Below are 18,974 nucleotides of genomic sequence, written 5' to 3' on the forward strand. Positions count from 1 at the left end.
CTGAAGCTAGACAGATCAATTCTGCCATCACTATGCTATTGCTAACTTACAGTGGTCACTACCTGGGAAGTGAGGATAGTAATTTCAGTTCAAGTCCTGGTGTCAGGATTTAATATCAAACAGGGAGATACTCTTTGCCTCTGCTGCTTGACTCAGATAAGCACATGAGGGTCCCAGAGAAAGTTACCACCTCCTTTAGGCTGTAGTGGGTTAAAGAAGATCTCAACCTCTGGAATATTTAGTTGTAGGGCCTTTCCTGGTGAGCTATTATTTTAACATCAGTATTCTGGGAGGCAGGCAAATTCAAGGCAAAAGAGTACACTAAATCACAGACAGAGTGACATTGCAAATATTTAGCACTGGTGACTGAGTCTGTTACTTCCTAGGTGATATAGTTGGCCAGCAGGTTTCTTTTTTCTTTTTTTTTTTTTTTTACAAAATAAGCAAATGCTTACTTTATCATTCACACATAAAATTATATAGAAACAACACACAAACTGCTTGGAATGCAAATATTCTTTGGTTTACTCATCAAAATAGCAAATAACAAAATAGCAAAAACCTTATCAGTTAAATAAAAAAGTGACATTCTTTATTTACCTATCAAACCTTACTAAACATTGAAATTCATTCATTTTCATTCCCATGTTCTTCTGGCAATATCCTGTCTTCCCTTTTGCCTTTCATCCCCCTAAATTAAATTATTCTGATGGGCTCATCTCTTAAGGTAAAGATTGTTTTATCATTCTTAAAGCCACTTACTTTTTATTGTCCCAATATCGGGAATGATCTAGATTTCCTCTTTGTCTCTTACATTTAAAACAGGTATGAAAAATGGAGATTCCATCAGCACATTTTCAAGATGACGTAAGTTAAGCCCTCAGCAAGCATTTCAAGGCAATGGTATGCCATTTTGGGGAATTTTCATGTTTTGGGAAGTATTACTGTTGGTACTGAAAAACAGGACTCGATTCCAGAAGCATAGTCTTATGTTAGACATTATTCATAATGTCAAATACAATTGGTTTCTACAATATTGATTTCAGAGAAGCAGTTTTCTATTTTTCTGAAGGTTCAATTTGACTGCCTTAATTCTTGAATCTTAATTCTTAATTAAGACGGAATTCTTGAATGTCAGTGACAAAGTCTTTAACAAAAGATTTTTTTAACAAAAGGTAAACGTGAAAATGGAATTGTTTCAAAAGGAGAAATGACAGTAAGAGAGAGCTCTTGGCTTTTTAAAAGAGGTACACATACATAGTAAGGAATAAAGGTGAATCAAAATACACAATTCTGTACATGACAGAAATATCCAATGTGCCACCAACATAACAACTGCCCTAAAAAAGATGTCTTGAGGTTTGGAGCCACACGTATCTTTCTTTATATAACTCTATATTTGCATCACGCAACCATACATCTTCCCGTGATCTGCTAACCGCTGGGAAGCTTTTTACCAGAATATTTGGCAATATGCTTTGCTTCAAATAAAACAAGCCTCATAAAACATTATCATTAATGTCTGACAACTGAATTGGGCAAAGTCTTTCTGAAATATGTGTAATCTTTAAAACATTATTTTTTTTCTTCATAAATCAGCAGTGCTCCATCTTCAAATAAATCATGAGCAGTCACAATCTCAACTCACATGCTCATATGTTCTCTTCATCTAACATTTTGTTGATGCCATCACACAGTTTTTGTAAGTGGGGTTTAAAACTTCCGAAGGGATTATACAAGGCAGCCAAGAAATCACAATCTGAAAAATGATCGAAGACATTATTAACCCGTCCATGTGACTTGGCGGTGAGGTGACGCTGGATGATCTGGTGGAGCATCTCTCTACACTCATTTAACAGCCTGGATAACACATTCCGGTCAAAGGTGAAATCCACCTGATGGAAACTGACCACGGTCATAGCAAGTTGATGAACTTTCTTCTTGAATTTCTCCATCAGCGCTAGCTCATCTTGGTTAAACTGATTATTCCTGTAAAGAATGGCCAGCTTGATGACTGTTTTGATGAGGTTTTTGATGATCTTCTCTGCCTCCTTCTTGTTCTGGGTGTACTCCTTGGTCACCCTGTAGAGCTCATCCAGCACTTCGCTGCTCGTGTCATCGATTAAGGTGGTAGCGACGGATTTGGACGCCATTTTACCCAAGATCTTCTTTTGTGCCTGAACGGCCAGGTTTTTGGAATTAAAGACATCTGTGGCCACTAAAAACAAAGGGGAGGAGGAGGATAAAAAGTCAGTAAATATCAGCAAGAGAAGCAAATTAAAAATCTCATTGGAAGGAGTATTTTCCTTCCCATTTTCCCACTCTACGGCTTGCCTCCCATCTGCTGACATTAGTTTCTGTTCAGAAAAGAACTAAAATAATTTTCCTACATTTGGGGGAATTAGGTTCTCATTGGTGAAATTATGGGTGGTTGTGCATAATCTTTAAGGTTTTTTGGCAATTCAAGTGTTTTACACCTTCTGCTTTGTAGCCAATAAAGTAGGGTGGGGGTGGGGGAGGGATAAATCAGGAGCTTGGGATTAACATATACACCCCACTATATATAAAATAGATAACCAACAAGGACCTACTGTATAGCACAGGGAACTCTACTCAGTATTCCATAATAATATGGGAAAAAAATCTGAAAAAGAATTAATATATGTCTATGTATAACTGAGTCACTTTGCTGCACACCTGGAACTAATATAACACTGTAAATCAACTATACTCCAATAAAATGCTAAAATTAAAAAAAAACAAAAACAAAAAAACGAGTTAAAGGGCTCTGATTATAAAGATAGTATGTCTCAAGAGGCAGTAAGTTTTTATGTTATTTTTCCCTAGTTTTAATTTTATAAGAATTACATAAGGAATATAAAATCAACTCTACAATAGTTCTCTGAGCAACAGTAACCAAGAATGATTTATAGAAACCCATTTAAATGTAAGAGGAATAAATGACAAAGCAGTGATATTGAGTAAATTGACAAATTCATGGAAGCCAATCAAAAGGAAAGCCCTGCTTTATAGTCCAAAATTTGCAAAAAGTCAAATTTCCCAAGACATTGGTCAGCACTTACCAGTTTGATCAACCTAACCACCCTGAATTTCAACTCCCCAAGGCTGAGTGTTGGAAAGAAATATTCCTTGGAGAGCTTATTGTCACTTGCTATTTCTAATGAATGGCCATTGTGACCTTTAAATTTTTCTACGATTTGAGGAAAAAACCGTACTGTATGAACTAATGAAACGTGCCACATGAACAACATACTCTGGAAAAGCAGATGCTTAGAGTTCACTTTTGAACTCACTGATTAAATTATCATAATTTAATTAGAGATTTAAGACACAAAAAATAAGAGCTGTATATATTAAATATTAATGAGACCCTACGTGATGCTCTTAACTTACAGCCAGTCAGTGAAGATGCTCAATAAATGTTCATTCCCTAAACCAAGTTTAGTTTTTCTCCAAAATCCTCTCCCACTCTGTGTATACTGCTTCACTACAACTGTGCTTTCTCCCTCTTCTCCTAGGTGCCTGGGCGTTGGAAAGCAGTCATTCAGTAATGAAAGATGAAAGGCTTAAAAATACAGATATGTAGGAATGAGTCAGGGCATCATTGATATTATTAGAAATAATTATGAAATTATTTCTAGTTTGGACAGGTTAGCAACATTAGAAAACAAAAAGGTAGCCGCTCCCAAATCCAGGCTGGGAAGGTACATAAGAGATTAACTCCCTCAATGTGGAACTGCCATGTCAGATTTGAAATTTGGACCAAAGTAGCTCATGGTATATAGTACAGGTAGCCGCCAAGTGATTCCTAATGACCAGGATGTCATTCAGAACTGTACACGGCCATACACCCTGCAAGAAAATCTTGATCGAACTAGAAATGGTGCCCTCACAAATGCTGATATTTAAACTTGTGAAACATGAACTGAAACTGCAGAAGAACTGAAATTGATTTTGAGAAAGAAAAGTGAAAGAGCACGAGAAATAGCCAACTTGACAAAGAAAGTTTCCAAGCTTTTTAATACTTCCATCATTTAAGCAGCAATCCATTTCTATTCCTACTCTTCAATAGTTTGCAAGAGTGTATGGCTTTACACTAAAGAATTTATGTCAAAATGAACGGCACACGTGTAGTTATTTAATATTAATATTACCATATTAAGACCAGGGACCATCTTCCATGACTCAACTTAAGACACAGACCTCTACAAATAATAAACCTTATTTATATAGGAAGGGATACCCCCAAATTTTCAGATACACAGTAACTAGGATTTCAGGAATTTATTTTATATAAAGTTGAAAGTTTATTGTTTTTAATTGATTAGAGTGTGACACAGTCTACAAACATCCCATCTGGGATTTACTGCAATGCCTATTAAATGGCGATACCGTACATTGTGAAATAATCGAAATCAGAGGGAGATGGGTTCGAAAGATTCCCCTGTGCTCCTTTTTCCAAGGCTGGACTTGCAAGTTCATATGTCTTTTAAACTAGTTTTCGTATTAAATCTAAATTTCCCATGTAATTGCAAGCATAAAGACAAAATAACTCTATGGTGTAGCGCTTTAACTTCTCGCAAGAGAAAGGCTGCTGCCGACTAAGCAAGATCATTCTCCATTTACTAGGAACCCAAACTAAACCAGGACAGAGAAGTTGACCTCTGAGGCTTTCACATTTGTTTCAAAGGAACTTCAAACCCTGTTCTAGAAACACAGCAACAACTTCATACTTTCATTTTATCCTTTGGATTATATCCAGTACAGTCATCTTTGAAAATGAGGATGAAACTCTTTCTCCCCCTCCTCAGGGAAGACATGCATGCAGTAGATTTGTTTCCTAGCATTAGTGAAGGCTTTTTCAGAGCCAACTGGGAGCTGTGGCTGAGAGCTGCTGGCCAGGACTGTGTGGTCTGTGATCATGAAATATGATTATTTTTTTCTTGCAAATTAACTGCCTTTGGCCATTCCTGCTCAGGCTTGTTTGTCAGTTCCACATCCTCCACTAGATCGATTAAATGTCTGGTGTATCTCATAGCTAGTCCTGGACCAAGTTTTCCTCCTTCACAGTCCTCACCCCTGTGTGATCTCAACCACTTCCATGGCTTCAGATATCACCCATGTGCCAATGACTCCCACAGTTATAACTCAGCCTTGACCTCCTTTCCGGACTCATTTTGCAAATGCACTCAAGGTTTTTCTTTTCCTTGGCTATTTTGCAGGCATCGCAAATATACCATGTCCAAAACTGAATCCTCGATTCCCTCCTGCCCCCAAAGGGCTCCTCCTCCATTCTTTACTATCTTAATTAATAGCATCCCTTCCATCCTTGTGCTCAAGTCAGAGACCTGGGAGTCGTCCACTATACCATCCCCTCCCTTACCCCGTCCATTACCAAGTTCTTTCCATCCTACCTTCCTCCAATTCTCTAAATTCTATCCAATTCCCTCCATCTCCATGGACAACAGCCCAGTCCAAGCCCCTTTCCAATCGCTTCCAATGTAGTAGCCAGGGCTTTAAAAAATGGAAATTAGAAAATGATGCTTCACTTAAATTCTTTGCTAACCATTGCACTTCCTTGTTCCTGAAATCCTCATCATTTGCTTACATTTTCATTGTCTGCCTTCCTTTAATAGAATGTAAGCACTTTGAGAGCAGAAGTTGTAAATCTTATTCACTGTGTCATCCCCTGAACCTACAAGGGTGCCTGGTACATGGCACTTCTGACAGAAGCAGGAGTCAACTGCCCCCCTCTCTTCACTATACTTAAATACTCCTCTGTGAAAACATGCTGACCTGCAAAATGAGAGTTCTAAATACATATGTGGGTGTTTGTTTGTTTGTTTTAAAAGCTAGAGAAACAGATATTCGCTTTACCTGGTTAAATATGTGGTTTTCTTCCTTTGAAGTGTACCTCAGAGTGTGGTTTCTCTTACTGTCATAAATCAGTTCTTTTAAAGAGGAAAGATTTAGCAATCCAAGTGTCCATCGACAGATGAATGGATAGAGAAGATGTGGTATATGTACACAATGGAATATCACTCAACCATAAAAATAATGAAACACTGCCATTTGCAGCAACGTGGATGGACCTAGAGATTATCATACTAAGTGAAGTCAGACAGAGAAAGATGAATATAATAAGATATCACTTATATGTGGAATCTAAAAAAAATGATATAAATGAATTTATTTACAAAACAGAAATAGACTCACAGACATAGAAAATAAACTTATGGTTACCAGAGGGGATGGGGTGGGGAGATAAATTAGGAGTTCGGGATTAACATATACACACTACTATGTATAAAAGAGATAAACAACAAGGACCTACTGTATAGCACAGGGAACTATATTCAATGTCTTATAACAACCTATAATGGAAAATAATCTGACATTATATATATATATAACTGAATCATTGTACTGTACACTTGAAGCTAACACAACACTGTAAATTAACTATAATTTTAAAAATGCAAATGTAAAAAAAATAAAGAGGAAAGATTTATTATGTACAACGAGAAAACATCAAAGGACAGTAATACAAATATTTAGCATAAAAGCAGGGTACAGTGGTTCTAACTTGAGCTACACTGGAAGACTAAACACAGGCCCACCTCTCCCTCTGTCTGGATCTATGATGAAAAACACATAACCAAAGGTATGCCCAGGAAGCAACTAAGATGTATGAATAGGAGATGTTCTCAACGAAGAAAGTGCTGGAAGTACTGATTCACTTGTGTTTAAAAATATACATGCATGCTGTTGACTAATGAAAAATGATACCTTATATCAAAAACATACAAAGGATTACCACTACATCAAAACCATTTAAGACTGTTTTCAGAAATATGTGTGAATGTTATTTGACATCCACTTATCTCACTGCCCCTCCTCTACGTCTTTACGTCGCCCTTCTTGGCTTAATCAAACAGTCCATTTCAGCAACGCTTGCTGTAAGGCAAACTGATATTTAGGGAATCCTGCTTTTAGCATCAACAATTATAAATCTGGAGATAAACACTGATGTCAAAGTTATAATGACCCTGTATAAAAGAAAAAAAGTGCTTAGAATAGGGGGAAAAACCCCAAAACCTTTTCATGACATTAATTAATGAAAAACTATAGTTCTCTGAAATTAACAAGAATTACCCATAATATTACCCCAGTTAAGAAAATGCTAATATAGTGAAGTACTCAAGTTACCTTCTTTACAACCTCACCATCAAATACATAATTTTTCACCCATCAAATTTGTTATACTTGGAACTTTTAAACGGTGACTACAGATGCACATATATGTCATTGCTAATTCCTGCCTAGTTAAAATTTGATCCAGTGGGCCCAGTAGTAGGAAGGATGGAAAAGAAAACAATTTGAAGAGCACGACTGGCTGTTTTGGTCTGTTAGTAAAAGTTCTTTAAACAAATATATAAAACCTTAGCTCTCTTGCATTTGAATTACTCCAAATCTAAATGGGGCTTAGTAAAAAGACAGCTTTGGGGATAAGAATGGAGCCATAACCAACAGTAAACACTGTCACAAGAAGTTAAACAGCTAAGAGTTGACCCCCCTACATTGGGATTTGGTAGTGCTCCAGGAGAAAAGCAAGGAATTGTTGGGACACTGCTGATATATGTGTGACACTAGCCTCCACACTAAAAAATTCCAAAGTGGGAAATTCAACAGGATAGAGAAGAAACAAAAAACCAAAAAGAAAAAAGAAAGAAAAAGAGAGTGAGGGGTGGGGAGAGGGCCATATCAGCAGAAGCAGCAGAGATTCAAACTATGAGAGGGGCTGACCCTGGAAGGACCAGAAGAAATGACCATGGCAGCAAGCTGGAGGCAATCTTATCCAGAGAGAAAAAGACAAGTGCCGGGACCCTTAACCCCCAATCGCCCTCAGGTCACAGACGGAGACTCTAACACAAAAGAACATAGTCTTGAGAAAAATCAATACATCTAAGGTCCTTAACCTGATGGCGAATGCAAATTTGGGTGTGCATGCATTTTCCTGACCCCAAGTGGTTGAAAACCAATGGTATGCCTCATCACAGGGACAAGCTAAGTCATTCACTCTGTGTCTCCTACCACCTTCAGAAAAGTACATGCTCATTTAAAAAGTCAACATATTAAAGAAGACAAATGTCAGGGAAGGTGGTGACTTTAAAAAGGGCTGAAAAAGAAAAAAAAAAATCACTGGATGGTTTTCAATGGAGTACTGGGAATTATAAAGCACCCCCTTGCAGCCTCCTTTCCTTGTTCTTTACGTAGCTATTTCACAACTCTGTAAGTAAATCTGGTAGTGCAAATGGCTCTTTTCCACAGAGATACAAATAAATTCTGACTAGTGAAGGTGCAATTGCTCCCTCATTTTCTTGTCTGCCTGTGTTACACTTGGCATTCTCCTTTGAAACGATTATAAGAGCTTACTGTTCCTCATTAGTTAACGAGTTAAGTAAAATCTTCGGCATGTCCCTTTTGTATTTTTATGAGAGTCATGACTTGATCTTCTTTAAAACATACCCTTTAACACATATTACGATTTTTTCATCAAAACCATATAAAGTAAAACAAAACAAAACAAACCAAAACTGCAGTCCATATAACCCTTTAGTGAGAACTAGTACACGTTTCCTGCGCACCTAATTTCCCCAGGGTCCTGGAAAAGAAGAGTGTACTTATAAAAGTCCAATATTCCATAGCTGATGGTTCCATGAACTGCCATACTGCTCAGGCATATTACTGAGACTCAGTTTCCCCATCTACAAGATGGGACTAATGATCCCCACCTCTTGGAGTGGCTGCAAAGATAAATGGACATGGAGCACAGAGGAGGATCTCACAGAATACCCGTCACTGAACAGCTTTCTCCACAGGTTTGTTTAAAGAAGTCAACAAATTAAACTTCAAATACCTTCTGAGATTCTCTGGTACTGAATGACATTTGGTGAAAATTAATCAACTCCTTCCGGAAGTAACATGGAGCTTAGAAATGCAAAATGTCAGACGGTTGTGTGAAAACAAAGACCTCACACGGTTTAGTGAATAACGAGTTATAGATCCTTTCTGTGATGACATTAAAAAAACTAAAATATATTAAAATTTCCTTTATCGGGGAATTTCTCTTTTTCTTAGGTGTTGAATCTGTTGTTAGCAATAGATTCAGTACCACAAGGACTGTGATAGGTAACACAAGTGTATTTTGTCTAGAGAAAACTGGCCCCAGGAGAACAGAATTGAAGCACCCCACAAAAAGACACAGTATCAGCGTCCATACAAAGCTGTGCAAGAGAGGAAACAATGTAAAGGAAGTGGGCCACATATAAAGCCAAAGTGAAAGTCCACGGAGGCCAACAAGATTACTCCATAAAGTCCTAGCTTCTCCCCCAGACTTCCCAAAGCTTCCCAGAGAACCAGAGACCCAAAGGCAGGGCTTCCTGCCAAGTAAGAACAGCATGGATGGAAACAAAAGATCAAGGTCGAGAGTCCTGGGTTGTAGACTTGGGTGCAATTCAATTTCTTTGAATCTGTTTTCTCATCTGCTAAGTAGGGCATTGTTTCAAGGTGGTATGGCTTAAGTGAGAGTTACTGAGTTACAAACCAGAAAACCCCCAGCAGCATGCTGGGCTCATGACGACAGACCACAAATGCACACTGAGTTTTGCTCCCTTATTGAATACACTTGAGATAGAGAAGCAGGAATTCAAATCCAATATTTACACACACTGTATTCTTTCTACTCGGCTCTCTTTATATCTTCTATTTTCCAAATTTGTGGACAAGAGGAATTATGTCCTAAAGAAAACACTATGAAGGCTTTTCCCCGTGTGACCTTGGGCTGTTTTTGTTGCTTGAATTCTAGAATCTTTTCATCACGATTTTGGGTTCAACTGTGTGTCTTTCATTCCTGTGGCTTACTTTTGTGATGATCTTGAAATTGAAAATGTCATTTCCTAAGTTTCAACACCTTTAACGTCATATTAGACTCCATCTCTGCTTTTTTTTTTTTTTTGGTTAATTTGCTCCAGGAATCGTGTTGACTCCTTGACTGCTTTCTGAAAGGCATAAACTCTGACAAGATATCCCTGCTCCCTCTAGGTGCACTAATACCAGGATTGGAAGAAAGTTTGATGATATTTATATGAAGTGGTATGGTTGGATCCCACGGAATGTCAGTCTTGTAAATATTAGAAAAGAGGTTACAGGAATAGAAATGAACTTTGTGGCTACTCAGAGTGAGAGGTTTACAGTCATAAGAACCCACTGGCTAGCCACCATATTTTGAACTTATACTACATTATCCCCAGAACTGCCTAGAATATGCATTATCTTATTGAAATTTCACAACAATCCCAAGAGGGAGGTTGTCATTATCCCCGTTTACAGATACAGTAACGGAGGCCCAGAGAAATTAAGTTGCTCTCTCAAGGCCATACAGTCAGTAAGTGGAAGAGAGGAACTTGATCCCAGATATGTCCAATTCCAAGCTGTTCTCTTAAGAATTATGTTACAACACACAAGCATTAAAAAAGCTCTCTCTTGAAGTATGAGAAGACCTAATAATATTTGACTAAGTGAAGTGAAATAAAAGAAAAAAAAAGAGAGCAGGTCTCCCTTGGAGGAAAGACATGGATTCCATAAGGTAGATCAACCCAGCTGGGCTTGAAATAGCCTGTATTTCCAGGGAAAACTCAGAATAGTTTTAAAACATTGAAAAATATAATTAAAAAGAATAATATGCTTACGTTACTCAAAAGCCGGAGTGTAAATATTTAAAGTGAGAAGTCTCTTTCAGCTTTGCCACCACTACACGGTACTGATGTCAACCACTGCTGCCCAGAGGTAACAACTATTTTTAGACTTTTGGTATCCTTTCAGATTTGCTGTCTCTTCTGCATAGATAAGCATATATATGAATAGATAGATTCTGAGCAAGGTGAAGAAGTCTTAAAGGCTTGCAATTCTTAAGAAATGCTACTTTTGAGTGATGAGAGACTTATAAACTGGGTAATTCCAGTTTATGGAATTCTATAATTCCTTGCATGACTCTGACATAAAATGGTGAGATGCCAGAGGCACATGGCTATTACCTTTGTTCCCATACATGTGGTAGCAATAAGAGTCCTTCAGTGAGTGATGAGAAGGTAGTAAGTATGAAACAGAGGTCTTTATTTAATTGGGGGAGGGTGAAGTTATGATTAGAGCAATTGTGCAGAGTTTATCATCCAAATGGGATCCCTTCGAAAAGGGCACTATTAGTAATTACACTATGACAACAAATCTGTGATTGTTCCAGCAGGTAAATGTAAGTGGTCACTAAAGGCTACTTAACTACTCAGGCACTAAAGACACTCAAGACTAAATAAGAAAGGGTCAAAAGTAAGGGTTACCCAAATATTTAGGACCTGAGAAATTTCTTGGGAACCCCACAAGAGCACTAGCCAGCTTTTATTCCGAATTATGTTAAAAACAACAAAAACCTAATTCTTCAAGAAGTTAAGAGTCTTAAGTAGGGGGTGGCAGGGGTGATCCCCTCGAGATAAATACATTTGGGAAACGGTGTATACAAAGGTCCCATTTGAGTTGCAAAAAATGTACTAATAATATTAGAGGTCTTGAGGATTAGTGCAGTAAAGTAACATTTTAACTTTACCTACCCAAGTTTTCCAACCTAACTTCTCAGACGACCCATTAACAAATTTGTAGGATAAGGTCAGTGAAAATTATTGGCTAACAAACTGACTTGAGTTCTTGCTAACCCTCTGGAACGGATTCACAATTGTCTCGTGCAGAGAGAGTCAGGCAAAGCCAGGTAATGTGGTGACTGTGAACGTGAGCTCCAGAGGCACACCGTCTGGGTCAGAAGCCTGGTTCTGCCACTGAGTGCCCGTGTCCCGGGGGCTAATTACCTAACCTCTCTGTGCCTCAGTATCCCCATATGCAAATGAGGATACCTGAGGTTGTTATGAAGATTAAATGAGAATAATCCATATAAAGTGCTTAGGATAGTGCCAGATATTTAAAAATTGCGTCAGTTAACATGAACTATTATTACTGTTGTCGTTAATGTTGTCATCCTGATTCTTAAGGTAGATATTGTAGAAGATCGGCTGGTATGGGATGATCGAGTCTTGTGATCATGACTTGTGAAACAGGAGTGAGGAAAGAAGACAGGACATTAACCTGAAGACACGAATCATTCAACAAAACTTCTGAGTGTTTATAATGTTGTGGTTTCAGAGATAAACGACTGATCCTTTCTCTCCAGTTCTCTCCGGACACTCAGTTTAATGTGGCATTGGGGTGAGGGGCAGGTGAGCACACAGCTTGGCAGAATCCTAAAAGTGATGGTAGCAAAGAGAGGGAATGATAATTTTGCTCAAAGGGGTGATGGAGGGAAACTTAGGTTTGCAGAAGGTTTCACAAGTGGAGACTGACCCAGGAGGTTGCCTTAAAAGAAAAAGAAGACTCTGCTTTACAGAAATAAATGTGACTGCATTCCAAAGCTGACCTACAGAATTCCTACAGGCGAGTTAGGGATTAAAAATTCTGCCCAGCAGCGTACCTATCTATATGTTAGAAACCCAAGGATGCATGTGGGTCCTATGGATTTTAGAGAAACTTTAAACACAAACTATGTATAGCTTGTTGTTGAGGCCCAGGAAAACTTACTACAAAGGTACTCAGTTTGCGAGAAAGCACTGGCAGGGAGAGGACAGATACAGCATGTACTTGGGCAGCATTCTCCGTGGCAAGGCCCACGTGCATCAGAAGGGCCTGGAGCTTTCTTCGAAATGCAGATTGTCAGACCCACTGAATCAGAATCCTCAGGACTGCAGTCTAAGAAGCTGCATTTGGAAGAAGCACCCTGATGGATGGTTCTGAGGGAGAGTGAAGTTGGAGGACCCCTACTCTGAGGTGTACTCCTACAACGCTGTACTTTACAATTTTCCAATAGACATACTTTGGCCATGAAGACATGCTCTAAGTAGCCTATGAACAGATGTAACTCCCCACTCAATTTTTTTTTCACCCAAAACTAGACGTGAGCTTGTGCACAGAATGCAGAGAAAATGTTCTCAGAATACGGCTTATTATATTAAAGCCTCAAAGAGAACAGAAAAGTTAGTCTCTTTAAATGATACTTTAACCAAAATTTGAACAGGGCCTAATAACTCTATCACTAAGCTTCATATGGGTTTGAAATTAAATAAAAATATCCTACATGTGTTTATACCAAACTGACTTTAGTGAACTATTCTTTTTCTTTTTAAATTAAATGAACCCTTCCTTATTTGTTACATTGGATTAGAATACCATATATTTTTCTTGAAGACTTTTCAATTAAGCTGGGTTTATTTACATATTTTCTTGAGGACATGAAGCCTTTCCATTGTTGATATAATTCAAGCTTCCACCAGATTGTGGAGGAAAATCCTCTAAACAAGCTCCACGATTTTCTACACTTTTCCACTCCCTAAGTTCTTGCATCCTGCCAGAGGCCCTGGCTCCGGATGAATATTTATATTCACGCCGGGCTTCGAAAACCACTAACAGACTTTAAAAGCCAACACACTGGAGCGCAGTTTAATTATCGAACCAGCCCCTAAAACTGGCATCGATGGTCAACACACGCTGTCTGGTCTCCTGGCCCTATAACAAAGACAAGCAGACAGTCAAATTAGAGCTGACATTTGCATGGCACTCCACAGTATGCAAAATATTTGCACTATAACACTTCCATGTGTTTATGAAAGGGTTTGTTCTGGTTTCATCCTCTTATTATTATTTAACCCTGAGGAAGCAGATGAGAGAACTGACGCTTAGCAGTCAAGGGACTTGTCCAAGGGCACTGAATGAGGGGCAGAGCCGAGGTACATGGCAGCCAACTATGGTGCATGGCTGCTCTGTAAGAAAAGTGAAATTAAGAGAATGTTTGCTATTTATGGATTTTCTATCAAATGCTGTGATGTTCCTGAGCCAGCTGCATAATCCCACTTTTTAGAGCTTATCTGCTCCCCAAGATAAAGCAACTCCTTGAACCAAAAAATAAGGAGGATGGGTCTTACACATCAGAGAAGAGAAAAAAAAATAAAGAAAATAAAAATTATGTGTCCACCCTGCTCCACTCCTGAAAAAGTCCTGCTCGTCCTTTAAGGCTCAGTTTAAACACCACCACTTCCAAGAAGGTTTTCCAAATCCAGCGGGGAAGTAATCTCCCAAATCCAAAGAAAAGAATAAAGTGTTCCCTCTTCTAATGTATTTTCTGCCCCATGGGAGAATTAAATTCCTATCTTATCTTACTTGATTATAATCCTTGACAACTAAGGTACCACTCTATTCATCTGTCTATTCTTCAAAGTGCATAACACCTGCCCTCCAGCTATCATGGAGTGAAACAAACCCCACTGCTCTAATCTGCTTCCATGGAACCTATCACTATCTTCTCTGGCAATTCATGAAGATGTGTCAGGAAATCAATTCAATTTCATATATCTAGAGCTTAACAAACAAATTTACTTACACTCTATGGACAATATGCATTTTCTTTTCTTTTCTTTGTCTACTGCTTTTCTCCCGTCCTTTGCCAGAACATACAGAATGACCAGCCACTTTTGTTTGGCGAAGTAACCATATTTAGCTAACTCAATCCCTACTGCAAATGTTCTGGAATCTTTCATGAAAATATCCCAAAGCCATCTGTTTGAGTATTTTAGGAGCAGTGACTTCTTGGCCTCAGCTTGGGCATCTGTCAAATATGCATCCTGGCATAGCTTCCCCACATTCTTGACAAAACCTTTCCGCAATAACTGTATGAAAAGGTTAAGCTGGTCCAGCATTTTATAGCCATGTCAAGCCCTAAGAGGCCAGATCCCATTAAAGGTAAGCAAATGGTAAGATGCGATCTGCTGGGCCTTAAAGTGAACTATCTCATTCCAAGTATCAAGATACACTGAAGCTCTGAAACTCCAGGAGATAACCTTGAAAAAAGAAAACCCAGTGTGCTTACCACTGGCTACCTCCAGTGTGGCACTCAGGTTCTCTGTAAAGTGGTTTCTACCCCTCTTTCTAACCTTTTCTCCCTGCTTTTAATGCTCAGGTATCCTCCATTGTTTTATTTAGATCAGGATGCCTTGTAGAGGTTGTAACCTGGACACCCCGTTGTTTGGCCTGTACAGTGTTGTATCTTAGAGTTAGTGGTCCACGTTTTAAAAAATTGAAAAATTTAACCTCAAAATCTGTTTTTGATTTTTTTTTTTTTTTTAATAATCATAAGACCTGACCAAAACGGGCCCACATTCCCACACGGCAACCGTGGTCTTGAGGTAAGTTGTGGCTGCCGCCTTTAGAAGGAGAACAGCCTGCCTGGTTTACCACAGGTCCTCCCTGGCCATCACCACCCAGTTACATTCAGCTCCCGGGCTCGGCAACCATTTGTGTGGATGACTTCTCCTTAAAGAAATAAATGGGACTACATTTCAGAGCCAACCTACGGAACTCCTATGGGCTCTTTGGAATTAGAATTCTGCCCCGCAGTGTACCTGTATGTCAGAAACAGAAGGGCATGTGCAAGTCCCATGGATTTTAGAAATAATTTAAACCTAAATTATGTATGGTCAGTGAGTGTCTACGGAAGGTCTGCTGGATAAAAAGGTAGGAAGGTTAAGAGTAATAATAATTTGTTTTCATAACACTTGTTATTTAGTTACAGGCATCAAAATCTCCCCCTAATTTCTACAGAATGTGTTTGCTGAGTCTCAGAGAGGTGGTGAATTTGCCAAATTTCTAAATATCCTGGGAGAAGTTGAACTTGGATTTTCCATACCAGTTTGGAGTGCTACACAGTAAACAGACTTTTAGCAGAAAAGCCTTCTCCCAGTCAGTCACTCATTCATTCACTTAACACATTTTTTACTCAGCACCAAAATGCCTGCTCTCAAGAAGCACAGATTCTAGCAGAGGGAAACCTAAGACACAAAACCTAAGACACATTAAACAGATGTGTATAAACAGGTCAAATAGTGGCAGGGGGCTAGAAAAAAGTAAAGGGAGTGTGTGTGTTTTTGCTGGGGGGCGGGGTAGTGAGGAGACTGGGGGTGAGGGGGAGACTATGCTATTTTATCCCTTCTATTTTAGTCAGGGAAGGCCTTTCTGGAAAGGTGACATTCGAGCAGAAACTTGAAGGAAGCAAGGGGGAGCCATCTTGGGTGAAATCCTATCCATTCCTCAATGATCCTTCCCAAATATATCTTCCTTGAAGGCTTTATTGACTAACCCTGTCAGAAACGTTCTATCCTCTCTCTCACTCTTTTTGCAAACTGCTTTACATCATAATTATTTGCTTCCATTTTCCCTGAAAGTAAAATCTTTGTGATTGGTTATAATTTATTATTTATTCCTTGCCACAATAAATGCTCAATTAATCTTTAAAATATATCTGCTGGGTCAAAAAAATTCCCAGGTTGTTCTGGGGGAACAGGAAGCCAGGGGAGGAGTGAGAAAAGAGTACTGGTTTTTTATAAGACATAAGAAACTATAAATGAATTATTTTAATTAGGTATCATATCTCAAATACTTTAATTAAGTAGCATATCTCAAATACTTAATTAGGTAGCATACCTCAAATATCGTATCTCAAATTTACCTAAGAAACGAATATTGCAATATAATCCTTTGGAAAAAGTTTATTCTAAATGAGTCCATTCGTAACTTAAGATAGGCATCCAAAAAAAAAAAAGTCATCTTTTGATAACACTTGAAACTGGTAAAAATTACTGAATAACCCACATTCTGCAGAGATAAGATAATTCTGTTTTTCAGAGAGACGTTGCTTTTTTAAGATTAAAAAAGGCATTTTTTAAGGATATATTCATAAGAAACTGGAAATTTAAAAAGGCATAAACTCTACATTTCTTTGCTAGTTTGTTAAATAAAAAGCTGAAAATTAAGTTAGGGTTATAATATAAAAATCTTAAGTTTTCTATTTTGTCCTTATTGAAATTGGCTAACTTCAAATTATATTTAGAATTAAAAATAATAAAGCCAAACAGTTTTGTTAAAATAATCATAATTTTTTCATGTTGAGTCATACTTGGTATATTAAACTCATTTTTCCATTAAAGAAAATAACTAAAAAAGGTCATTATAGTCAATCTCTTAAGAACTAAAAATCGTTTCCCTAAGTACATTAACTTGCTGTCTTAGAGATGGATTACTTCCCTAATGGTAGATATTTGGGTAAAATAAACTTTGGCAAATAACATAACCAATCAATTTTACCACCAGCTGCCAAATAACAACAAAATAAATCACTTCTCTGAAACACTTTGGCAGCGCCCACCTTTCTGTAGTTTTGTCTTTCCACCCACTCACTCAGTGCTCCAGAATTAAGGCCACCATCCCACCTCTCCCCATTTCTGTCACCAGTCCTACTTTTACAGATGGAAGAAGCCATGGAGACCACAGGCGGAAAACAGAGGCCCAGAGGTTAATGCAGGGTTACAATATGACCCCCATTAACTCCTGGTCGTTGGCTTCCCTGGGGAAAGGTGGTTTGGGATTATCAAAAGTAGCAAAGAGTAATTCCTCCATTTAAAACAGAGCTTACAAACTTTGGGCTGGCAACACATTTTGGTTGGGCCCCCATAATTTTTTTTTCTTTTTAAAACCGAGATAAAATTCATATCACATGAAAATCACCATTGTAGGGCTTCCCTGGTGGCGCAGTGGTTCAGAGTCCGCCTGCCGATGCAGGGGACACAGGTTCGTGCCCCGGTCCGGGAAGATCCCACATGCCGTGGAGAGGCTGGGCCCGTGAGCCATGGCCGCTGAGCCTGCGCGTCCAGAGCCTGTGCTCCGCAGTGGGAGAGGCCACAACAGTGAGAGGCCCGCGTACCGCAAAAAAAAAAAAAAAAAAATCACCACTGTAACCATCTGAAAAGGGTAAAACTCAGTGATTTTTATTATATTCACAATGGGCAACAATCATCACTATCTAATTCCAGAACACTTCATCAACCCCAAAATGGGCCCTCATAATGTTTTGTTTTTCTAATTAGTAAAAACCATGTAAAAGTTGGGAGCATTGACCTAAAAATTCACATTTCCCATTTCTCAAGAAAAATCTGACCTTCTGGTAACATTTGGGGGCGGGGGTACAAGAGAGTAAGAAACAGGTCCTGTCCAGTTAACCACCTGGCCACGCGCCCACAGAGGCCAGGAAATGAGCCAAGACCTGTGAGTTAGCCACCCCTGCTTTAAAGGCTCAGGGACTCAAATCCTTCTGAATCACTTTTCAGACCTGGGTGTGACTCTGGCAGTGATTCCAAAGCGCTCGCAGCCCTCTGTTCCCCTAGCTGGCAATCAAGCTGAGCAAGAAGACTTCCTAGTTCTGACTTGTCAACACATCTCTAGGCTTCCACCACCTTCTCCTCCAAATGCCTTGCATTTTCCACCCCAGCATATTTGATGAAATCTCTCTCTTCACTGAAAAAGCCATCCTGTATGTACCTGAGCAGCACTCTAAACCCTCATCCTTTGAGCACCACTGTCACAACTTGCCTTTGCTATTTTTTTTTTTTTTTGCGTTACACCGGCCTCTCACTGTTGTGGCCTCTCCCGTTTCGGAGCACAGGCTCCGGACGCGCAGGCTCAACGGCCATGGCTCACGGGCCTAGACGCTCCGCAGCATGTGGGATCTTCCCGGACCGGGGCACGAACCCGCATCCCCTGCATCGGCAGGCGGACTCTCAACCACTGCACCACCAGGGAAGCCCAGTTTATTGTATTTTTTAGATTCCACATGTAACTGATAACATACAGTATTTGTCTTTCTCTGCCTGACTTATTTCACTTAGCATAAAGTCCATCTGTGTTGCTGCAAATACTTGCCTTTGTTTTCTACTTACTATCTGTATTTTATTTCCCTCTGGTTACTTGTTATTGAA

The 18,974-nt window shown here is 39.0% G+C and overlaps 1 protein-coding gene across 4 annotated transcripts in view; it reads right to left on the reverse strand.

Moving 5' to 3' along the window:
• Positions 1 to 498: 498 nt before the first annotated feature.
• Positions 499 to 18,974, reverse strand: part of TNFAIP8 (TNF alpha induced protein 8) — a 121,827-nt gene continuing 103,351 nt past the window's right edge. For 3 of the 4 annotated variants that reach the window (XM_024743409.1, XM_024743408.1, XM_024743407.1), the window contains exon 2: positions 499 to 2,218. In XM_024743409.1, coding sequence (XP_024599177.1) covers positions 1,653 to 2,218 — 566 coding nt within the window. In that variant the 3' untranslated portion in view covers positions 499 to 1,652. Of the gene's footprint in view, positions 2,219 to 17,727; positions 17,771 to 18,974 lie in introns of those variants that run through there. The other variant, XM_024743410.1, reaches the window with a different exon arrangement.

This window comes from Neophocaena asiaeorientalis, unplaced genomic scaffold (assembly GCF_003031525.2).
Source record: "Neophocaena asiaeorientalis asiaeorientalis breed wild unplaced genomic scaffold, Neophocaena_asiaeorientalis_V1.1 scaffold26, whole genome shotgun sequence".
NCBI lineage: Eukaryota > Metazoa > Chordata > Mammalia > Artiodactyla > Phocoenidae > Neophocaena > Neophocaena asiaeorientalis.